This window comes from Pantherophis guttatus, chromosome 1, assembly GCF_059756535.1.
Source record: "Pantherophis guttatus breed Tessera chromosome 1, ASM5975653v1, whole genome shotgun sequence".
NCBI classification, from domain to species: Eukaryota; Metazoa; Chordata; class Lepidosauria; order Squamata; family Colubridae; genus Pantherophis; species Pantherophis guttatus.
Window position 1 is genome coordinate 90,576,298 of NC_142063.1, and position 26,056 is coordinate 90,602,353.

Consider the following 26,056-nt stretch of genomic DNA (forward strand, 5'->3'; position numbering starts at 1 on the left):
TAAGCTTGTTTGTGGACAGACAGTGTTCTTAAGGCATTGTATCAGTTACTTATGGTCTTAAGAAGACCAGAATCAGAACTGAACAATTATATATCATGTAAGCCATTCAGTGGGTTTCTCGTATAATTGTGTCAGCTATTTAGTTAAATTAATTATCTGTATGCTGCCGCTCACTTCTGCACAAATAAGTTACAAACTGATCACAAACTGCCAGGTTTAATCACACCTAGGTTTGATGTGTTCCAGCAGATGGCAGCATCTGGCCAATCTTGTCTTGGCTCAGAAGCTAAGCAAAGAATTTAGGGCTAGAAACTAAGCTACGAAGTTGAGGGGACTGAGAAAACATATTGAAAGAAGATAGCAGTACATCACTTCCATCACTTCTTGCTGTCAAGAAAACTACATAATGTGTTGAGTTCAACTTGTACAAGATTGAATTGCGGGTTTAAATATATTCATGGTTACGATATGCATTAATGCAAACAGAGTTTGGCAGGTCACTCCTTGGTGGAAGCAACCAGCTGTGAATGCAAGAAGCCAAACTAAAAACATACTTTTAAAGTTCCTGGGGAAGGGCTTTTAAACAAATGCAGCCTTTTTGAAGTTTCAGGCTGTCATACTATAAATCAAACTGTAATTTCAACAAAAGAGAACAGCCAACTCAGCAGCCTAAAAAAGAGAGAGAGTTGAAGGCAGAATGCAGCTCGTGGGATGAGAGCTGCCTTTTGCAGAGGACTACATTTATGTGGTTTCCCCCTCTCCAACAGATTTTTGAATGCCAGGGTCACTGAAATTTGGGAAGTCCTGTCACCTTCCAGCCAACATTTCATTGAGGAACTGGCAAGAAGCCCATTCAGGACAGGTAAATTGTCCATGAAGGACTAGGGAAAATTTACAGGACTCAGCAAAAAATCTTGCCGCAGAATTTTTTCTTGCCACTGCAAATGGTGAGAAGAATTTCATATCCTACCATTGTATAGCATATGCAGTTTTTAAAAATACAAATTTAATCATGATCTCTTGCAGAACCTTAGACTTACATGGAACCCTAGTTGAGAAAGGCTCTTCTAGGCTTCTGAATACTTCCTTCTTGATGTGTAGGCTTATTCCCGGAAAGATATGTGTGGTTTTTTTTTGTTTTGTTTTGTTTCGTTTTTTCTGTGAGGCTAATAGATGCTAAATTAGAATCTGCTTTTTGGTTGATACATAGAAAAAGGCATGAAAAGTTGCAGTTGAGGGGTGTGTGCACAGATAATTTATAACAGTCTTACAATTTATCCTACGTTCTCACAGATAGTGGTGCCTATAATTTATGAGAAAGATGTGGGTTCAGTCCCAAATGGATGACTTGGTATTAACCCTCTGTCTCCTATTTCTCAATCTCTCCTTTAAAAAGTGAGAACGAAAATCTGTTTAAATATATTTTCATGTTTCCAAACATATTTTGCATTGAAGTGCATTTTTTAAAGTGATTTCCACTGAGACTTCCAGTGGTGAATCATTTAGCAAGTTAATCATTTAGCACGTAATACTAGGATGATAGGTGGAGCTAAGTCCCTGGGAGGAGCCTATCATTTTCAAAAATTGCCACCAAAACTTTGTTGTCAACTGCGCCCACCCTGTCTGAGACAATGCACTTCAGGACCCCGTGTAGTCTGTAGATGTGCTGCACAAACATCTAGGCTAGGACCCGGGTTGAAGGAAGTTTTGGGCATGCCACAAAGTGCACTTGCTTTGAGGACAGTCAATGACAGTCCAGATTATAGTATTCCCAACACTCTCAGGCAGCTCCATGATAAAGTCCATGGATATCTCCTCCCACTGGTTAGCAGGGTTGGCTATTGATTGTAGCAAGTCTGGAGATTTCCCAGGTAGGCGCTTCATGGAGGCATACATGGGGCAACTGGTTCTATGTCCCTTTTCATCTTTGGCCATCAAAACTGTCTCTTTGGCAAATGAAGTGTTTTCACAAATCCAATACACACATACACACACACTACTTTGGCTCTATATGTATTAAAAATGATTTGGAAGAAGTGCTTTGGTCCTTCAGTACAGCCAATCTTTTTTCAAGTTTTAGTCTGAAATAAGATGCCATTGTTTAATAAGCAAAGTTGTCACAGTTAATATAGCGCTTAAATTTGCAAAGAAGGTGACTGTTGTTTTAACACTGTGAATGGGAAAATGAAAGAGGCTGAGAGAATTATGGCTGGAGTAAGATGCTCCAAACAAATGGAAGATGCAATTTTAAGATTGAGGGGATTGTAATTTTTCTTGATCCATAGACTTCTCCATTTAGGGGGTCAAGTGGTAAGCAGGTCATTAGTTACCCTGTTTTCCTATGTGAAAATAATGATGGGTTTGCTAGCAAAGAAGAACAGAAGGTTATTTTTAGAGCTGACATCACTTTATTATCTGAGCCTGACATAAGAGCTGAAATATTTACAAACTAAATCAGGAGCAGGTTTGAATGCTAATTTTAGACATAACAACTGTAGATTTTAACATGGAAAAGATAATAGCAAAATAAGAGGGTTATTTTAGCAGTTGTTGTGAATATAATTCTGCTGGTTTTATTCCTCCCTGTATCTTCAACCTATGGGACGGGGTTGCTCAGTGGCTAAGACGCTGAGCTTGTCGATCAAAAGGTTGGCAGTTCAGCGGTTCGAATTCCTAGTGCTGTGTAACCGGGTGAGCTCCCGTTACTTGTCCCAGCTTCTGCCAACCTAGCAGTTCGAAAGCATATTAAAAAAATGCAAGTAGAAAAATAGGGAGCACCTTTGGTGGGAAGGTAATAGTGTTCCGTGCGCCTTTGGCATTTAGACATGCCAGCCACATGACCACAGAGACATCTTCGGACAGTGCTGGCTCTTTGGCTTTGAAACGGAGATGAGCACTGCCCCCTAGAGTCGGGAACAATTAGCACATATGTGTGAGGGGAACCTTTACCTTTTACCTTTTACTTTCAACCTCTTCATAAATGACCTGGAGCAAGGAGATAGAAGGATTATTCATCAAATTTGCACAAAGTTGGGGGGAATTACTTACACTTTGGAAGATAGACTCAAGATTCAGAAGGGTATTGACAGACTGGAGCATTGGGTCCTATCCAACAAGATGCAGTTCATTGATAGGAAAAGTAAAATCCTCAGGCAGGAAAAAAAAAACCCAAATGCACAGGTTTCAGTTTTGGAAGACAATTTTCTTTTTTGCTTCTTAGCTGCCACATATTTTAGCTGGGGGAGTTGGGAGGGGGTTGTTGTTGGAGCGGTAGAAAGTTAGTCATTACAACATTCCGTATTCAAGGACTTTTGCCTGCGTCTGATGGAGACTGCCTGGAGATTGTATCCAGTTGAGTGTGAAGAGTTGATTGGACAATGTGATGAACTTGTGGGTGTGGGGCAGGGCTGTGAACTCTTAGCTGGGTGGAGAAAACCTGGAAGCTTTCAGATTCGGGTTTTCCCAGATGTGCCAACATGATATCTCTATTAAATTGGAACTTTGAGAAACCTCAGGCCTCAGAGCTTTATTTCATTGGGGGTGTTGCTTGGAACCCTGACAATAGGTACATAATATGCAGTACCTCTCTCATCTGTGAGAGAGATCCAGGTGTCCTTGTAAACCATCACTTAAGTGTAAGCTAGCAGTGTGCTGTAGCTGCTAAAAAACCAATGCAGTCAGAGAAGGCTTAGAGGTGGTATGATAGCCATCTTTCAATACTTGAAAGCTGTCACAGAGAAAAAGAGGTTGATTTGTTGTCCAAAGCACCTGAGGGTGGGACACATGGGGTGGAAGCTCATCAGGGAGAGATTCAACCTGGAACAAAGGAGGAATTTCCTGACAGTAAGAATGATTAATGGGAAAAAGCTTGTCTCCCGTATTTCGCTCCCTCGCTGGAGGTTTTCAAGAAAAGATTGGACAATCATTTGTCTGTAATGATATAAGGATTCCTGTCTTGGGCAAAAGCCTTGGACAGGGGCAGTGGTGGGATTCAAAAAATTTTACTACTAGTTCTGTGGGCATGGCTTGGTGGGCATGGCTAGGGGATGTGACAGACAGCACTCGGCCTCCTGCACCCTCCTGGAGCAAAAATGGGCCACGGGGGGAATGTGTTGCTCCCCCCGTGCTCCACTTTGGGCCTAGTAGGCCTCCCTGTAGCCTCCTGGGAGCAAAAATGGGGTGTGTGGGAACTCCTGGAAGGGGCGGGGCAGGAAGGGGTGGGGCCAGCCAGAAATTTAACTACCACTTTGCCCAAACTGGCCCAAACTGGCTGAATCCCACCACCGGACAGGGGGTTGGACTAGAAGACCTCTAAAACTTTAGTATTAGATTGCGGAAAGAGTAGTGGAAGCTTGGAACCAACTTCTAGCAGAGGTAATGGGTCAAGCAGTAACTGAATTTAAACATGTTTGGAAGAAACACATGTCCACTGTCTGATAAAAATTAAAATAATAAAAAAACCCTTGAAGGACAGACTTGAAAGGATGAGTAAACAAAGAGACCACAGTGGAACAATCAAATACAAGGCCCTTAATTAAAAAAGCAAACCCTAACCCTAACCCTAACCCATTCATAGTGGAGAATCAGACTGCTGCAAACTAATTTTTTTATCCAGTCATCTTCAAACTGGATGAATAACTTACTTTCCTGCAGCATATGAAAAACAACTTCTCCCGAAGTTCTGCCAATAGAATCAGACTTTCTATCTAAACCACATTTCTAAGTAATGTAGCTGTTGTATCTTAAGGTATAAAAATAATTGGCTATTATTGATTCGTTTAACATTGCCATTTCTGACTTTTTAACTCAAGATGGTAACGTTTGCCAATAGGTGCTGAAGTAATAGAATAATTTATTTAATGCATTATATTAATTTAAATTCTGTTATTGGCATCAAAATATAGTTAGAAATCAGGCTAAAAACTTTTCTCCCAGTCAAAATGTGTGTTTGATAGGCAAATTAATAACAATGGATGATTAAATTCTGAAATTACTTAACTTAATCATTCTAATTATGGATAATTAGACAATAAAGCAGTGCAGCCCAATGTGAAACTGAAATTTGCTGCTAAGTGGAAATATCTCTTAAGAACCTGATGGAGTCCAAGCTTTGCATTAGGAAAGAAAGTGTAGTAAAGGGTGTAGAATTGTGAGCTTCAGGGTGTGGACTACAGTTTATTATAATTTGGTATTTTTTTTTATGTCTTCCCCTTTTCATTTCACTGGGGATCTCACCAGGAATCCAGTATACCAAATGGAATGTAAGTTTTGTATTCTAGAAGTTCTATCTCCCCGTTTCAGGCTGACTGTATGAAACAAAACAGAAGTCTAAAACTTTGGGTGTTCTGAACATACAGTAGAATAGATTCCTAACAAACTTTTGAGCTGCAAGAATCTAAATAATCACTAGACGGCAGCAAAGAGATACAGAAATGTCTTGCTTGACTTCAGAATACTGTAACCATTTGCCCTGAAGATATATGTGTATAATCGAAATATGAGGAGAAATAGACTCATTCTGAGATTTTTGATCCATCACACAAGATAATCAGTGAATTATTTCCTCCAGGACAGGAGACATTCTGGCAGAATATATTACATTAATATTTTGAAATCTCTTTTCTGTATCTGTATTGTTGTGATCTATAAGTCACATTCTACTCCAGTTTTAAAAATTTGCAGATTGAAATTTTCCCCCTTGCTTATTCTCAAAAATAGATGCGCCCCCCCCTGGAGAATTGCAGTTTTTACTGATAGAATAAAAAGGGAGGGAGGGATGGTCCAGGAGAGAATCCCACTCTGGGAAACACACACATACACATATGATCACACACACAAATTTCCTCCCTGACCTAGAGGCAACATTTATATCTTATAAATTACATTTGCATGATATTGCACTACCTTACATTTACAATACTCAGCATACAAAAGAAAATATTATGCATGAGTCATGCACACAACCTTACTATGCAAAACAGCCCTTCTTTTTATATTTGAAATGCTAAAGAAAAACTGCAGCAAGCAGTTCAAACCAAAAAATCAAAGATACTTTTGCAGCAAAAGGTGCCAGAGACTATATCAACGGTGTGAAGGAAATAAACAGAACAAATCCTTTGAGAGTGAAGCAAGAGGCCTAACCCTTAGTCCCCTTCAGTGGGACTAGGGGAGGTTCACCTTAAGGAAGGCAAGTTGTTATAGTCATGGTCCAATGGGTTTGTGTACTGATATGCCCTGCCCTGGAGAACACTTTCTTTTGGGTTGCTAGTTAGTAGGAAAAAAAACATGCTGCTGAGAGCAGCTATTGTCAAAGCTTGCTAGATGTTACCACTGGTTGCTCTAAAATGGATCAGCTCCATCTTCTCGGCTTTCTTGGCTTGGTCGTACAATACAATATCAACGATTCTACTTTGTTGGCCAAGTCAACAAACATCAACCATATGCAAAGATGCTGCTTCATGATGAAGTTAGAATTCTTGGGCCAGCCAAGAAAAATCCTACTCTAACACTAGACTTTGGCTTCTGCTGCTGGAGTAGAGGAGGATGTGCTGAATGATCCAGGCTTCTTCCCTTTGCTTTGACTGAGTCTTCTGTCCTCTACCTAAGCCATTTCCACAACCAGGAGATCTTTTATCAGTTAAGGTAATTGTCCCCTTCTTCCTTGGGTCAAATAATCTGGCAAGCATTAATATTTTGCTTGCTGCTGCACAACTCCAGTGTGAAATATTAAGACTTTAACATTTTCAGAGCCGAGTTTCTTCTGGTATCCCACAGGTAGATGTAATTCTATTGAATATGTAAAATCCGAGGGATCAGGTGTAGGATTGGGTAAATTATGACTGTGCATTGATCTAACACTTGCATCCCTTCTTATTGTAGTGGAACTTGCCATATCAACTACTGTATGAGACTTTCTCTAAGAACACTGATACTTGATGCCAGCTGCAGTTGGCATTGTCATCAACCAGATGTTGTCCCTTCCAGACCAAAATGATTCCATACAATCAGACATAGTTTAGGACTAATGCAGCTGATGCTAATAAACTGTTCCTAATGGATTATCCATTTCATGTTGGATATCCTGTCCACGATCACAATTGAGATTTGGCTGGCCAAAACTTTCAACATGTGATTCATGTTCATCTTTACTTGAACTGCCACATGGGCCAAGCAGTTTAGCATGAAGTGTCACCCAACTGTATCTAGGTCAAACACCATGAAATTCTACAGCAGTAGACATATTTTTACCCCACTCCTACTCATGCTTTCTTAGGCAGAGTTGGAAAATATGCACTCTACATCAATCAAACTAAGTGTATGAGTTGGATATATAAATGTTGGGACCTACTGATTTCAGAAATACTGACACTTCTTTGCTGCATTGGTGTTATAAAGAAGGCACCACCTGACTACTAAATATGGCACATGAATGGAACGGGTAAATAGGAGGCACCAAAATCCAACATTCTCCACTATATTGAATAGCTCTTATCTGAAGCCATCTTCATTGTGAGAACATGCATCAGGCTTCCTGTTGCTTGACCCCCAACTTCAATAACTTTGTACACATCCTGCTTTGCTTAAGAGCTAGTATTTGCTTCTCGTTGGCAACCCAGCCTTCCTGTTGCTGCCAAAGGAGGATTACATCCAAGGAGGTGCTTAAGCATCCTGAGTATGAAAGATGCGGGCTCTTCTTCTCACTGCTGCCCCATGGTTTCCCCAATGAATCTTCAAACATTGGGTTGCCATTGGGCCCAAAATTTGAATCCTTTCTTGGTCAAGGGTAAACTGATAACAGTTTGCTAGATCACAATTATTCACTATTATCAAATGCAATGACCTCTGATTCAAGAGGAGGCAGTTCCTCTAATCCTCCTCTGATGCCTTCAACCCATTATGTGGTAGAAGATTAGAGGTTAAGCATCATGCAGAAATGTATTGTTGAGATAATGCTTTTCAATGTCACCTGTCATCATTGTGTAATTGGAAGTGAATCCCATCTCTTCCTCCTACCCCGTAATTTTAGAATGTTATTTTTGTATAGTTATTCAAACTAACTGGTATGTCACCCTTTGAACAAGAAACATAGATTATTATATCTTTCATAAGTCTAACTTTCTTTGGTAGTTATATAAAGAACTTTGCAAGGCAAAATAATTAAAAAGCAATTAGTGTTTCAGCTATTTGTAACTGCACACTCAAGTCTTTGTTCATTTACGTCAATAATCCCACATCATTTAACCCAATGTTCTTGAATTCATTACGCTAAATTGTAAAAAAAAGTCTCTGTTAACCATATAATCAGCCCAACCTATTTCTATTTTATAACTGCTGTGAAATAAAGAACATAAAACATACAATATGGGGAAGGTTGAGTGTTCAACTTCATAGGTGATCAAATGTAATAGATAATTCTTATACTGTTAACATTAACCTCCAGGTAGAGTTACAGCTTTCATTACATACATCTCTATATCTATGTCCAAACACACAAGTTTTGGCCCCTTCATACTGCATGCAATATCACGACACATGTATATATGATACAAGGATTGCTTCTTGAGACCATGTAATCAGCACTGGGGCTCCAAGTATGTGAAGGAACCATCTCCTTCAGCCGCCCTGAGTCTTTGGAGAGGGGCGGCATACAAATTTAATAAATAAATAATAATAAATTAATAAAATCTCCTGTCTAAGTTGGTTTTCTCAACTGCTGTGTATTTTAATTTTTGCATACATATATGCTTTATTTTTATTATTTTTCCACCCAGACTTCTTGTTGTGATATGTACAACATATCATATACATTGATTAAATAAATAAATGGCCTTGCTTTCACTATTTACCTTTCGTCTTGCACCCTGTGAGGATGAAGTAGGAAGAGGACAAAATCTAAATGTTATGACTTGAGATCACGATCAATAGGAAAGGTGGAAACAGTTCTTGAAGAGTTGGTGTGAAGCAGTTCTTACATGCGATAAGAGATGCTTGGTCGCAGTCAACCCAGTGGGAAGGCCATCGCCTCAGAAGGAACTTACCCCTCTTTCTTATTCTGCTGCATGGAACAGCTTCTTATCAATCTTTCTTGGAAGGATCAAATGACGCTTGTTACTAGCTGGTGGGAGGTGTGCTGTTGAAGACAATTTTTAATGAAATAAATGCAACGTATTTAGGGAAAGGAGTTCTACATGTATCTGATTTATCTTCATTCTTCTATACCCCTTGGGATCAATTTATTTCTTCATTCTTCTATGTCTCTTGAGGCCAAGAGACTTCAAAATTAATTTTGCCTGAGGGTCACAAAGAATTAGATTTAAATTGTTCTCAAATGGCCAATTTATCCATCTCTCTATAGCCATCAAGCAGTTTTGCACAACCGGCAGTTTTGAACTTCCCCAGAGCCAGAAGCAACATTGCCCAGGAAGGAAGCAAATGTGTCTGGATGACTGAAGCAAATTAACTGAATGATTTTTTTTGGTTGGGAGAAATTGTTCAAGTCTGGCTTGCATAATGATTCCTACCATGCATTTCTCATTCTGCACAAACCGAAAAATATCCACCATCCTAAGAAACCCCAAAGACAAAATTGAGTTAGAAAATCAAGGAGTATATGAAATCCCATGCACCGCCTGCCCCACCACATACATCGGACAAACCAACAGAAGAATAAGTGCACGTATTGAAGAACACAAGAACTCAGTCAGAAAAGAGGAACCAACTTCTTCCCTGGTCCAACACCTTAAAGCCACAGGACATGATATTGACTTTAAAAAGACCAGAACTATTGCCAAAACTGAACACCTTAACAACAGAATAATCAGAGAAGCCATCAAGATAGAAAAACGCCCACACATCATGAATAAATGAGATGATACCTCCCACCTACCAGCCATTTGAAAACCCGCCCTCATTGACAAATGAGTCCCTAACACAAAGAATGACACCAGACCCACAATCACAAAAACCACACAGGATGTCACCACCACACATCCACGCAAAAAGCAAACCCACACCGATGAGGCATGACCACAAACCAGAAGCCAGACCACAGCTGCATCATTAGCCACTTTAAACCCCTCCAATCCATACATGAAGCAAACTGACATCCACCATGAAGATGTGGCATGACCACGAACACGAAGCCAAACAGCAACGCAGCTCACCAGCTCAAATCCCCCTGCAACTCAGACTAACCCGAGCACAACCAAGCCCCCACCTAAACAGAACACACCCCCATCCAATCAGAGCACAGCCAACCCCCCATCCAATCAGAGCACAGCCAAATCCCCAACCAATCAGAACACACCTCCACCTCCACCCAAATCAGAACACAGCCAAGCTCCCACTCAATCAGTTCACACCCCCACTGGCAGTTAAAAGGAAGAAACAGCTGCGATCACACATTGCTCCTAGAAGCACGAAGCTGAAAACACCAGCCTGAAGATGAAGAATGAGACTTTGTCGAAACGTCGCCAAGACACTTCCAATTTTACGCAGGAGAAAACCCAAATAACCGAAGACCTACATATATATATATACATACATACATACATACATACATACATACATACATACATACGTGTGTGTGTGTGTGTGTGTGTGTGTGTGTGTGTTTTTCCTCCAGCCAGGTTTTCCCTACGTAACCAAGGTTTTTCTGCAGCCCCAGCTCAGTAGAATCACATCCACTCGATTCTGGGCTTTTTTCTTTTCTAGCAGCCAGCAAGCTCTTCCTTCATACCTTTATGGGAAAAAGCACCCTGCTATGAATATTATATTAAGTGCCTATCATACCAATAACATTTCAACCATCGGTGACTTTTGAGACAACAGGTTTTGGAAAATGCATCTAGGGTACAACTAGTAAACTGCTTATTTCTGGAATATTTTCCATACTCTATAAATGAGATTTATTTGGAGTATATCTTGGTTTAAAGAAATTATGAATAAAATTTAAACTGAAGCATGAGCTAATGAAAGAATAAACCCTCCTCTTAACAAAAACAAATTGAAAGCTGCTTTTGGGGTCATAGTAGTTTTGTTCTTTCTTCAGTGGCTACCAAACTCTTAAATTGCACTGTATTATTCATTAGCAAATAGATTAAATCCATCATGCTCTAATGGTTTTCAAAAAGTCATCTACAGTGTGTAAAACTACTGCAATCTATGCCAAGCTCCATATGCCCATTTTTTTATTCACTTTGACTTCATTTCCTATAGGCTCAGAGCAATTCCAAGCTGTTGGAGCAAGATCAAACTATTTTGGAAGTGCTAATCTAATATAATTAGCTAGATCTGGTTTGTGAAGGAAGCTTTATTAATTTGGGCTGTATTGGCAGAATTCTCAATTTTCACCTGCTTTTTTCAGATGCCGGTCAGCCAATGCAAGGTTGCACATTTTTAATGATGTGGTGGCAGACTACTGTATGGTAATGGAAACATGGTTAAACAACATGCTGAAAGTCTACCATTTGATGTGCAGTACCTTGGTGTTATGTTGCAAATGTCCTTATTAAAAAGTTAAAAGGTAACTTTTAAAATGCTGCAAAAGCATTATATTACACTGGTGAAATGGGAATGGAAACATTACTATTGTGAAGCCTGATGACTAGGAAGGTGTACAGTAGCCAACATGACAGTGGAATACCATATGACATCTGTTTTGCTAATGATATCCTACTTGCCTATAGCTCTTTCTTCCTACATCTGTTCTTCCATTCACTGACAGTTCCTCACAATTCCCTAGCTTTTATTTAGAATGCTATTAACATTTTATTTCATTCTTCCCCTCCTTACATAAGCAACTAAACAGTCAAAATTTAAAATCAACCCTCATCCCTGCAATAATTCAGAGAGCTATCCTATCTAAACCTTGGTATACATGAAGGTTTGGCTCACTTCCAGAAATGTGCAATTTTGTGACAAATCAAATAAATCATTTTTTTTTTAAAAGTACCGTTTTTCTCTGAAAATAAGACCCTGTCTTATATTTTTTGAACCCCGAAATAAGCAGTTGGCCTTATTTTGGGGCAGGTCTTATTATTTTGGGGCACGTGGAGCAAGACGGGACTCTTTTTGCTGTCTTGATTTTCAGCTCTATCTCTCTAATCCTAACCCAGAGGAAATGGCAGGGACTGGCTGCACATGCATTTAAATATTTTTGGGGAGGGCTTATTTTCAGGGAGGGCTTGGGGGGAGCTTATTTTCAGGGGAGCTTATTTTGGCACATGCGCTCACAAGTCTAATTGGTCTTATTATCAGGGGATGTCTTATTTTCAGGGAAACGGGATAAATTGAATATCTTAAACTTAAGGGTTTTGTTTTAAGAAACATTATTATTGAATAGGTGACAAAGCTTTCAATACAAACAGAAGAAAACAGTAGAAACCTGAAATGTTAGCAGAGTCAGTAGGTATGTGCTAAAACAGAAAGGTGATGATTCACTAAGCAAGTTGGCATTTCACAGAGAAAAGCCATCTTCCCTGTAAGCAGCAAAAGTGAGCTCATAGGTCAAAGCCTGGGACTCTCAAGCCAGTTCTTCAAGGGATTCTTTTGAGCATTATACCTCTAGCTTCAATTCCTGCCTTTGTGCAGTTGCTTAGTAATTTTATAGCAGCCACCTATCTATTTGATTACAGGATGAGTTAACTTGGCATCTCTCTACTTAGCACCAATTTGTGGAATAGGTAGGAATACCACAGGCTGTACTACCAAATCAAAATTAAACCACTGTAAAAAAAAATATGAAGGGAAATAAATTCTAAAACACCACTTCTTGTAATTTTTGGTGATATGGAGAAATTCACCTCAAATCATACAAAGTGTTTTTAAAAGAATCTTATAAGATAGGACAAAGGAGAAGTCATAGTGCTGAGTAGAGTTTTAAAAGAGTTTTACCAGCATTTCTGGAATCACTCTGGTGCTACAATTGCCATGAATTGTCAAAAGCTTCTTATCTGATTGCCTTATACCATTAATCTCAAAATTTAGCTAATGAATTGCATTGATTGCTTATTAATTATACCTTCACTTTTGCACTTCCAAAACACATTCATCTGTTTACTGATCCATGGTAAATCTTGACAAAGGGCCGTGTTTCACAATATCTATAACTAAAGGCCTAGGCAAAGCATAATCAAGGCTATTACTTCATATTGATCCACTTAAGTCTCCTCAAACATGGTATACATTGAGAAAGTCAACTTTGTTTTCTCATATTAGCAGAGCATAACTTAAATTCTAAACTTGCAAAGTCACAGAAACACTACAGCAAAATTATTCAAGAATTCTTTATTATGCAAATAAGGGGAGGGAGGAGACAGTTCACACTTTTATACTTGTTGAAAGAAATACCCAGGTCCAGTTCCAAGCCAGGAGAAAGGTACTGAAGACAAAATGGAGGCTATAGGCTGATTGGAAAGGGGGTCCATTTATTGATGAAGCAGAACAACCAAGCACGTATGGTTTGGGGTAGCTGATCACATGGAGTTGATAGCGAGGAGTTTTTATACCTTCTCTTGGGCTTTGAACTTGAGCTTCCTGTTCCTGTGCAAGAACATGTATTCTATTGGCTGTTATCAGACTTCCATGGGGCCATGTAGGGGTCATGTTTGTCTGAGCTAAGTTTGGTTGAAGTTTGCTGGGTGATGCAATGTCCTTAGGAGATTGTGCAATGTAGTGAATGTCAACTTGCAAAGCTTTCAAGTTGCCATGAGCAGGAGGGAGGGAGAACTGAAGTGAATTCCATACATTCTTTCTCACCACAATCAGAAGGAGGGTCCCAACCAAAGTGGTAATTAGAGAATGTGATTTATGACATGGCCAGAGAGGAGGGGAGAGACAGGGTCATAGGGGAACGTAAATCTATGTAGGATCAGTCCTAACTGTATCCGAGTATTGCCGGAATGGTGCTCCCAATAAATGAATATATTTCCTTTGAAGTTTGGATCATGGCTCATGAATTAATTAGGGCATCTTTCGGAAACTTGACAGAGAACTCTGCTGCTAGATGGTAGTGGATTCATCCTATTATATCCCAAAGGGTCATGTCTTAATCCCATTATCCTGGAGCTGAAGGTCTTTTGTTTTGTAGATAGGTTGGTTCAATCTTTCTCAATGGGCACAAATTACCTCCTGGGAATAGGGAGCTGGGGCTCTGAGTTTCTGACTCCCTTAAGATTTTTATTTCTCTTTTAGGGGATATTTTATCCTGCCCTTTTTAATATCTCTCAAAATATTTCATTCTTCTAGGAGGGGGGTGGGTGCTAACTTTCTACATACTCTATAATTCTATGTTTTGATTTACTACTAAGCAAAAAATCCTATACGTTCTAAACTATTTGCCATTTACAAAAATCACAGGCATCATTATCTACATTTAAGATTTTAGGATTTCTTGCATTTTATGTATTACTATTTTTATAGTAATCCTGTAGTGAATTGAAGTCTTTGGAGGATTTCCTTGTATATTATTGTGTTCAGTTGGAATTTTTTAGGATTGCAGATTATTTTTCCCCTTACATTCAATCCTGTTTGATTTTGGAGATTTCCAGGATAAATACCTGCAGTTTTCTTGGCAAAACTTTCTTTTCAGAAGTGGTTTGTCATTGCTTCTTTCCAAGCTTGAAAGAAAGTTACATGGCCCAAAGTCTTGTACTTAAGGCAGGACTCCTGTTTTCCAACCTGATGCCTTGTCCACTACCCCAAACTGTCTATCTTGCAGATTTAGTGGCATTTAAACAAATAGAAAATGGAAAAAGCAAGAATCCAACAAGATTCTCACAACCAAACCTCCTAAGCAATATTTCACATTGATTCTTCCCCAAGGAGATTGTGCATATGGACATATTATGCAGAATAAATAAATAATACTATATAGTAAGGAAGTGTTCCATCTCCAGCTTTTAAAAATAATTCTAAAAAGAATTATACTTTCTTACCAAAACAAAAAGGCTTTCCTTTTTCATAATAATAAAAGAGAATTGGAATATCCAGCTGTGTGTATAAAATGGATTTAAGCTGGAAGCAGAAAAAAATAACCATTTGTGGCAGAAGATTGAAAGTGTATATTAAAAAAATCTCTGTCAAAGACAGTTCCCAGATATGAGAGGCAGACATATGTACTAACTTAACTATAATCCAAGTTCCAGATCAAAGAAAGATAGCCTCCATTATTCTTTGTACAACACTGTTTTGAAATAGGAAGATAAAATTTATTTTTCGTCTTCCTTAAGCTTCCCCTTCAATAATAGGCCCAATCATATGATGAGTTATATTGCTTGTCTCCTGTGACTATTTTAAGATAAAGATCAGCTACTCCTGACATCAGTATGTAAACCAGGGCAAACACTGCAAAGAAAAAAAAAATGCAGGTTACAAGTCATCTTTTCTTTCTGTTTTATACTTTTTTGGATTCTTAAGAAGAGAACAGAAGTGACATTGTTTCACAGCATTTCAATCTGTAGTATCTATTTACTGAATAGAGAATAAAATCTGCCAAGAAGAATGACAGAAAAATTCAATCACTCTTTCTGACCCCATTTAACATCTGAGCATACACATCAGGATATGTGACAAAAAAAAAACCTGTTGGAAGTAAAGGAAAATACCATTAGATCATCCAGGGGTGGGTACTACTTACCTTTACTACCGGTTCGCAACGGGATCGCGGAAATTTTGAGTAATTTGGAGAACCGGCAGTGGAAATTTTGAGTAGTTCGGAGAACCGGCAAATGCCACGTCTGGCTGGCCCCAGAGTGAGGTGGGAATGGAGATTTTGCAATATCCTTCCCCCAGGAGTGGGGAGGGAATGGGGATTTTGAGGTATCCTTCCCCTGCCACGCCTACCAAGCCACACCCACCAAGCCACACCACGCCCACCAAGCCACACCCACAGAACCGATAGCAAAAAATATTGAATTTCACCACTGATACAGTCATAAACCCTATATGTATTTTTCCAAACTTACTGAGCCAGACGTGGGGAGAATGAATCAGAATATTTATTATTTTCAGAAGATGGTAGAAAACAATCCTTTATTTAAATGGTGGTGTATTTCAAATCTAGTTTAAAGAGAAATGATTACAAGTAAGGAGAGCAGAGATAACCTTTAAAATTGCCAGTTAATAGTAAATAATAGGGTAGCAACTTAAATAGTGACTGTTTTCTCCACTATGTTGTGATATGAGATTTCTTTATTTTATATATTTAGTGTATTGCATATCATACATGAACAAGCAATATATATATATTAACATTTCACCTACATTAGTAAAACACAACAAACTATAAATGTTAAAAAGATCTATGTTCAAATACCCATGTGATGCATGGTATTTTCATACAAGTGAATGATAATATTGCAGTTGTAATATGAAATGAAGAAGAGCCCAAATGAAATTTCAATAATAGGTGACTATGCAGGAAAATAGATTGTTATAATAGTTTCTACTATGGTATTGTTGTTTCTCTCACAAACTCCTCCATGTTTGCTTGTGGGCTTTCGTTTAAAGTGGAGATGGGAGGAAAATATCAGCAGTTTGGTTCACTCATGGGAGAAGTTGTTTTGAAATGTGTTGATCTTCCTTTCCAAAAGCATAATCATAATAATTGCACATGAATAACCAGCAAATAATAGTTAAACTTTTAAACAGAGATAAGCAGAATTCCTCAAGTTCAATTCGGAATTAATATAGTCTATGACAATTTTGGAATATACATATATATACCATACAGTGTTTTCATTTGAAATATGTTAGCATGAGAAAGAAAAATAACCTTCCCAATTTTTTTAATAATGTTAAGTGTAAATTCTGTTTTCATATAATAGGATAGTAATTATTTTTTACTGTATCACTCCTTTGCTGTCCCTACCAAATAATATGATGTGATTTTCCAAAGGCCACTTCATTAGTCAAACTGAAATGACTGCCAACATTCAAGGTATTTGTTATTTCAAGTCAAGGCATGTCAAACATTTGTTCTAACACTATATGCATTCCTAATGAATATAGAAATAATAAACTATTCTTTGAATAAATGCAATCATGCATATGTTGACATAGAAATAATTCCCAGTTAAGTTCAACAAATCTTACTCCAAAACTATACAGATTTGATGACTGTAGGTTCCAACAGGAGAGGGGGGGAGAGGAAAATGATCAGTAGAAATATATCTTGCTGTTCAATCCAAAGAGGAGGATTCAGAAAAGCCTACCTACGGATTAGCAATTGTTTCTAACAGTAGGCATAGATGCGTGAGTGTGTTATGGGTGGGGGTGCATATAAAATAGCTCTTATCTTGTGAGATTTCAAGAGGGAATGTGGTGATCTCATAAAGTGTCCTGAGAGTCTGCATATACATTCATAAGTATTCTCTTTTTAACAATTGAAGGTCAATGGACTCTATCTAGCAATGTCACAGGTGCTTCTTTTAAGAAATATGCCTTATGTCACCAGGCTTGAAATTTTGGGCTTGGACAATCTGGAACTGTGCCGCCTGCGATGTGATCTAAGCATAGTACACAGAATTGTCTGCTACAATGTCTTACCTGTCAACAACTTCTTCAGCTTTAACCACAATAATACACAGGCAAACAATCGATACAAACTCAAAGTAAACCGCTCCAAACTCAATTGCAGAAAATATGACTTCAGCAACAGAGTGGTCAATGCCTGTACTGCTGTACCCGACTCCATTGTTACATCCTCAAACTCTCACAGCTTCAACCTTAAACTATCTACCGTGGACCTCATCCCATTCCAAGAGGTCTGTAAAGGGGGCATACATAAGCGCACCAGCATGCCTACTGTCCCTGTCCTACTGTGCCCCATTTATCTGTATTCATTTCCTTCGTTCATGTCCACGTTCATATTTATACATGCTATCTTGCACATATTTGATGAGCTAATAAATAAATAAATAAAAATACAATACACAGTATTTTAAACAGACTTTTAGATACCGTATGCTGTTCATCAGGACACATCTATCAGTTTCCTGCATGCTAACTAAAGCTGTTTTTAAAGATTAAAAAACAATGAAGAAAGTATCCAAGGAATAATATAATATTTATAATATTGATGCACACGTAAATTGCCAGCTATCAATTCACAGAAGTCTCTGCTCATTCAAAATGTATAACTGGGCAAAAATGTAACTTTCAGCATGCTGGGAGCAATAAGATTCTTTCGCACCCATGATTCTCTTCCAGTTCACCTAGCATTGAAATAACATGCAGGCTTTCTTCTAGAAACCTATTTGGGATGCATTTGCTGTAAAGGATTTACCTAGCAAGAACCACTTTCATAGTATTTTAACTGGAGCTCAGTTTATTTCATGGAGTTGGATTTCTTAGACAGGTTTCCCAGAAATTCGTTCTTATGTAAGAAGGAAGATTTAGTTTTATAATTTTATTTACTATGGTTTTGTATGCTACTGAAATTACTGGCATACTATGTGCCAATTGCATTTCTAGAGAGTCTTTAAAGGCACCCATCCATGAATGCATTGCAATAACTAGTTTCAAAGAGATAAGTGTGTGTGTTACTATCACCAAGGATTCCATTCTAAGGACTACAATTGGTGTGTCAGCTATTACAGCAGTACTCAAGAGTCCCTCAAGTTACAGGCCTGTTTCCTTATGGAAAGTTACACCTCATTTCGAATCAAACTTGATGCTCACAGAGACATTTTCAGCCTGTTTTCTCTTTACTGTCCTTCATAGCTTTTAGGAACCAAGGCAGGCAGATATCAGCTCAAAGTTTCTTCCCACTGCATTACCAAATAGAACACCTATTCAGAAAGCAGCAGAACCAGTGCAAAACAGTATCATCCATTACCAAAGATTACAGGTAGTCCAGAATACTGGAGTTAAATATATCAAACAGTGCTATATTCGGTCATCTACTAGAATGACCAATGCAGTTTTAGTTCCATGTCTAGACTAGAAACTGAATTAAAAGGGATCAGACCTTAGGGTCTTTTGCAACTGACCTGTATATATGTACAGTATATATGTACCGTATTGAATTTATATAATATTTTCCCCACTTCTGTAGCAGACCCTATCTGATGATTAAATAAAGTAGACATTTCATTCTTCTTCAAGACAGATGACACAATTCCAGCTCCCAAATTTTTGAATCCAAAAATTTGGTCTCATTAGTTGATCAAATGAAAGTATGAATCCAATCCACAGGTTGTCAAACTCATTCTGTAGAAAATCCTACCCACATTCTAGAAATTCACAATCAAAATTAGCTTCAGATAACTTCACAAGGCATTCTTAAATTCAGCCACCTTATTTGAATCTGTCCATACAGAGTCCAGACGATCAAATATAAGTGATGGTATCAGCAAATCTTTATCAAACATTTCAGCAGCCTATGGATAAATAACTCTGCCCATTTACTATAAGCAATATTTCCAAATTATATACTGCCAATATAATCAGGGTGGAGAAAAAAAAAACAATTTGCCATTCTTATTCCCACAGTGTAATCCCTAACACGGGTTCTCATCAAGGTTTGATCATATTTATTTCTCATTTTCCTTCACCAGCGATCTAATCATTATTTCAGTTACTTTATCTTCTACATAACCAGGGAATATCATTTTCTAAGGAACACATCAGTATCAGTTTCAGAGAGAAGCTATTCAAGAACAGAAATATCCACAAACTTAATTAACTCCAAATTCAAGAATTAGATGGAAGTGTGGTGAAACTGATTGCCAGATTACTGGGGGGGGGGGGGAATATCCCAGAGACCTACTGGAAAGCAACTAGATCCATAAAGCACCTTGGATGGATAAACTTAATTGGTCCCCCACACCAGCAGTGACAAGCTACATATTGTTCAGAAAGTGATTTGATCATGGCAAAAAATAACAGTAAGAGCCTTCATTGTCAGTTTACAATATAGCAAATAAAATGACATTTGGTGCATGGATGGATTGCAACCTGAGATTACCTGGGAGAAGCCCAGGAAATTTGCCCCCATTGTTTCTTAGCCTGCGTGACTTGGAATTCCCCATTAATAATAAAGACTGGGGCCATTAATTTCATAGCTAGTTAAATCTTAACTCCTCTGGTGATAAACCAAGCTTTGGTTTTACAAGATCCCAGAATAGGAGCTATGGGGGCACAGTGGCTAGGATGCAGTATTGTAGGCTAACTGCCAGCAGTTTGATCCTGACCAGCTCAAGGTTGACTCAACCTTCCATCCTTCCAAGGTCGGAAAATGAGGACCTAGATTGTTGGGGGCAGTTTGCTGACATTGCAAACCTCTTAGAGAGGGCTGTAAAGCACTATGAAGTGGGTATATTAGTCTACGTGCTAAGTGCTATGTTCTACAGGTACAAGCTATAATATTCTGACAAGCTCTATTATCAAATTGGATTGCAGAAGTCAACAGTTATCTACATCAGATAATCTGCAACCTTTTTTACCTTGTCATTCTGTATATTCACAACATTTCCTTGAGTCAATTTTTGGTTTCCTGAACCAAATTATTATCATTTGAATCCTTCTTTAGTTAATGCAAATATATTGAGCCAAGAGAGCAAATTAGATTGTATCAGAATCCATCTCATCTTAATGCATTAAAAAGTTGCATATCTTCATTGGATTTCATTGACATCACATGTCCATTTATTGTGACCTTCTGGAAAGTTGGTTGACTACTTTATATCTTTTTTTGTGTTTTTTCTTTCTTTTCATTCCTTTCTATTTACTTTTCTTACTTCCTTTTTTCTTTAACTTTGTAATTTTTTACCTTGCAAAACCTTTTCAAATAAAAATTACAGTAGTTAAAAAAGAAAATTGGTTTATGTAGTTGAAAAATTAGAATCTCTGTATTCACAAAGGGACACATTAATATGCTGCCTTCAACATCAATGTGATTTGCCATAAACCCAAAATTTCTCTGAATCCCATGTTTTTATATACTGATTCCATGAAAAAAATTCAGATAGGAAGCAAGTGATGAGAAACCATGAAATCAAATGTTGCACTGATTATCTGCAAAATTCTTTGTCATCAGACCATTTTTCTCCTCTATGATAGCTTAAGGCTGTCACTATTGTTGATTGGTAATGCTTCATTGATGAAAGGTAAATTTAAAACAGAACTGTCTTCTAGAAACCTATTGAGTTGCCTTCTCCTAAAAAAGAAAAAGAAAAGTACCCACAAGATTCAAAAGCAACACAGTGCTGCATTTCCCCATCGGATGGGTGTAGTGAATCATACCTAAGTCATCCACTAAGGGGAGCATGAAGCTGGACCAGCCTTTCTAGTTTCTATGACAACGGCGGGGAGTAGAGTCTTCCAAGCCCAACAGTCACTGAAGCAAATGCTGGATTACACAGTCCTTCCAAATGTGCTGGATTCTATGGAGCAGCAAGCAGCTCTGCTTCCTGTTTTGCAACACCTTAATTCCCTCAAGCTTTGTAAATTGGCCCATCTGAGCTCTCATTTATGAAGATGGTTCATCACTCCGGTTCCATACAATCATTTAAACAGCAAAAAGGTCAGTAGGAGTCTTTTCTTTCTCCGGCGATGAGCGTCAAATCATTAAGTGCATGCCCTTGCAGTATTCTTCAGCTTCAGCATAGCAGCTGCTGGAAAGATTTGGAGCACAGAACCAATGCAGGCAGCTTTTAAAACTCTTGCAGTAAGTTAAAATACTCTTTTGCACTGGAGCTTGAAAGAGTTCTCTGGGTGGAGGAATAACCCTCTTGGCTACATTAAATACTTTTTCCCCCTGTAAACAGCTTAAAAGGATATGAGTTATGTACTAAAAGAAAAAGCCTCTTCATCACAAGATTGCATTCTTCCAGAATTAGAAATGAACAAATGAGTGTTGTAGTCATTCACTCCACTATTATGTCTGTCTGTCTGTCTGTCTGTCTGTCTGTCTGTCTGTCTGTCTGTCTGTCTGTCTATCATCTGTCATCTATTTGTCACAGTATAGAATAATACTCAGATTCTGTTTCTGAGAATTGGAAATCACTAGCAAGAACAATGATGTCTTACTTCATAAGCATGTTTGTGTTTAACTCTGACTCTCGAAATGATTCCAGTAGTTAATATTGTAAGTCCATTCAAGGTTTTACGGCTATTCTATTGAGTAAACTAATGATATACTGTTTTCTGATTTGGAAAGGCTGTGGTTTGGTTTGTACCATGGAATGGAAGACTGGTATAAAAAGAACTTTCTAGGAAGCTGATTTGGATGATCTTAAGATGCATCCCATTATTGTGATTCTGTTCTTGTATTTACAAATATGCCTTGAGACTGGTTTGCATTTTCATAGGAAACGTGTTCCTTCTTTTTTACATATTTTTTTCCCCCTTTGGAACTTTCGAGAGTGTTTAAAAAGCTTTCTGCATTTCATTGATCTGGATCATCACCCTGTGAATCAGTAATCCCATTTTTATATGTGGAGGGGGGGGATGAGAGGGGTAAGCCATGAGGCACCTGCTGGTATAGAGTAAATTATAACATTAGGAAAGAGTTAAGCATCTCCAAGACTTCCCCTCTGGCTGTTGGGCTTTTTAATTTGCTCACATATTAAAAACAGAGTGCTAAAAAACAGAGGTACTTTTCCATATAGTCAAACTTTGCTTCTTTTCCTCCATTTACCTATTTTGTAGTCAGTCGCAATAGTCAGACTCCAACATGGCCTAATAAGAAGATTTCCTGTAATGTAACTCATGTCTAACAAAATACATTTCTGAAGTATTGTAAAACAAAAGGTGTCGTCAGTAGCAATGCCTGTGTTCTACCTATAGTTGATGAAAATGTTGAATTCAAATGTGTATGTGTTTACAGATTTAAGCATTTTCACAAGCATCCATGAGTTTGGTACAGGAGGTGCAAAGATGCCAAACAGCATGGTAGTTTTGTACATGGTAGTGATGGTATTTTTGACAGACACAATATGGAAACAGGTATGGTCCTGTGCACAAATATCCTTTGTGTAACTTGCCTAGCAACTTCACTACTTTTCAGTATTTAGTGATGGAGTAAATACTTTAGAATACATCTCCATCAAGCCTTTCCTCAAATTATTTTGGGACATTATTGTTCTTTATTTAAGAAAATTAAGAACTAAGAAAAACCCTAACCCTTACTCTACTGGATAAATGTTAAATTGTATTTTATTGTTTATTTTGTTTTCTTTCTACGTAGCATATTTCCTATTAGTAAAATCCTATCTGGTTCTTATTTGTTGGTGCCAACCAAATGAATAAACACTTTCCCCAAATTCTTGTTAGTATCAGAACTCTTCAAATGATGTTATGAAAAGTGTTCCAGCACAGGATTGTCCTGCAACACCTTAATTCCCTGGGACAAGTTTATTAAGAATAATGTCCCCCTTTACAATTCTTGAATAAAGGAAAAATTATACCTAATCTCCTTAAATAGTTGTTACTATAAGTTATTTTCCAAACTTAAGCACTTAGTTCCCATGCTTTTAATTTTGTGATTTGGCTGAATCAGGGGTGTCAAATTCACATCATCATGGTGTCATCACGTGATGTATCGGGAATTTTTTCCCCTTCTCTAAACCAGGCATTGGTGTGACTAGCATGTGATGTATCCGGCCCATGGGCTGGAAGTTTGACAGCCCTAGCCTAAATAGTCATGGAAAGAACCAGGGTAAACTACGTACTACTCTCTATAAGTTTTAGTTATAACTCCCAGGATCCCTTGCTACTGGCCACAGATGTGAGAATGATCTGAATTAAAATGGACACTAAGCTGCCCATCTGAGCTACAGAAATCTCAGGCTCTGAAGACAAGATTGCCAAGCTCTTTGAAAATAACTCATTCCAAGGAATCCCAACCAAGCATGGCTGGAAAAGATGGAGTGTTTTCTGAAGCTACTTTGCCTAATATAAAGTGCTTAATATAAATTGCCTGAATGTTTCATTGGGAATTACATTGTCCCAAATATCCATCCCCGTTCCCAGCCCAGTAATAGGACAAATACTAAATTTAGATATGTTAATTTGCACACATGTGTAATTTAGGTACATTAATTTGCACACATGTATAATTCCAAGCCTGGTGTGTGTGTTTGTGTGTGTGTGTGTATGCAGAATGACCTAATAGGCATTTTATACGAAGCATGTTGAAAACTGTCTCTTAGAGATGTCAACTCTGTGGTTCTAATCTAATCCTTTAAGCATACTGCTGATGTAAGTGAAGTTAGCAAACTTCATGTTCCCAGTTTTATTAATTGAGCTGTCTTTCTTTTCTTGCACCAAATTTTAAATTTGGAGATGATGGAATAAGGAGAGTTTCAATAATCTTGAAATGAAATCATCATTTTAACACCAAATTCAGTAGTTCTTAAATTCAAAGGTATTAGCAGATAGGAAATATTACTTCTTTTCATTAAAAAAAATAATAGAACTAAGAAAAATGAATATTATTTTGTGTTTTATAACAAATGTGTGTCTTGGGGATAGAGATATATATATAGAGGGAGGGAGGGAGGGAGGGAGGGGGGAGGGAGGGAAGGAGGGAGGGGGAGAGAGAGAGAGAGAGAGAGAGAGAGAGAGAGAGAGAGAGAGAGAGAGAGAGAGAGAGAGAGAGCCACGCATACACCCCTTAGGCTTCGGGGATGGTAAAATAAATGGTAGTTTTGCCATACATGTGAACCTGACCTGCAGTAAATTGTTTTGCCACTTAGCTTGTTCAGCAGCAGCATGGAAGACATGATTCAGAGATATTCTAAGTAATTATATGCAGTGTCACTAAATGTTCTTTATTTACATCTAATCACATTCATTTTAAAAGACAAATCTACCTACCTTCATATTCTAGAGATATTTTCATACTCGGTAAAGAACAATGTATTATAACTGTTAAAGTCCATTGATTCATCTAATGAACAATATTATGTAAAATAATTTCAAAGTGCAAATTAATATATATATTAACATGTGAATCTTAGAAATTCAAATTGTGTGAAACAAAGGAAGCACATACTTTCTTATTCACTTGCTATCTCTCTGTTTTAAAAAAAAACATGAAATAGCAGTTAATAACCAAGTTCCATCTGCAGTGCATTCCCAGAGACACTTCAAGGTAAACATTATTATATATTATTCTTATTTGGCAGTCCTACAGTTGTCAAGTTTGAAATAGACCTGATTTGCAAGCATGAACTGCAGTTACCGGAAGTTCATAAATGCTTCCCTCCTTTTTTCTATGACATGGTTGTGAGGAAATTATTTATTATTATTATTATTATTATTATTATTATTATTATTATTATTATTATTATTATTTAATCTTTAGTGAGATTCACAGCCTTTGAGGCTGGTTAATAGCTCAGCAGGTCGAGTCCTAACCAAGGACCTAGGAACTGTTAAGGTATCGTCAGAGAATGTAAGCTGTTCCGAGTAAGGTGGTTTTTTGTAGAGTCAAAATATTCAAGTCCGGCAAATTTAGAATTTCTAAATAGCGGGGTAGCCCTTTGGGTATTGCTCCAAGGGCTCCAATTACAATTGGGACAACATTTTATTATTATTATTATTATTATTATTATTATTATTATTATTATTATTATTATTATTATTATTGAATTTTACAAAACAAATCAAGAAATTGCAGCTTCCTGCAATAACACCAACGGAACTGCAAAAAACTGCGCTACTTGGAACATCATATATTTTAAGAAGATATTTGGTTGATACCTAGGATGCTGGCAGCCAGTATCAGCCATTAGCACCAGTCAATGGTATTTGTGATGCATTTTTAAATGTCCAGTTGACTGAGTTTCATATTTAATGAATAAGAGATAATAATAAATAAATAACAATAAATACATTTTATTATTCTCATTGAATCCTAAGCAGTAGTTAACAGGTTATATCTTGTAATAAACTAGTTCTTACACTATGATATGAAGCTGAGTTGGTAAAACAAATTTGATCTAAGTTTGGCCATAAGTAATTTGATTTGGGTTGACACTTCAAGCTAGAGCTAATCAAAAATAGAAATGAAACCATCCCATCTCTTCATTGTGACATTATTAGATCA

The 26,056-nt window shown here is 37.7% G+C and overlaps 1 protein-coding gene across 4 annotated transcripts in view; it reads left to right on the forward strand.

Moving 5' to 3' along the window:
• Positions 1-26,056, forward strand: part of ANO3 (anoctamin 3) — a 231,745-nt gene that overhangs the window by 44,363 nt on the left and 161,326 nt on the right. For 2 of the 4 annotated variants that reach the window (XM_034417234.3, XM_034417236.3), the window contains exon 1: positions 21,310-21,526. The exons of the other annotated variants lie outside the window; for them this stretch is intronic. In XM_034417234.3, coding sequence (XP_034273125.2) covers positions 21,475-21,526 — 52 coding nt within the window. In that variant the 5' untranslated portion in view covers positions 21,310-21,474. Of the gene's footprint in view, positions 1-21,309; positions 21,527-26,056 lie in introns of those variants that run through there. 4 annotated transcript variants of the gene reach the window in all.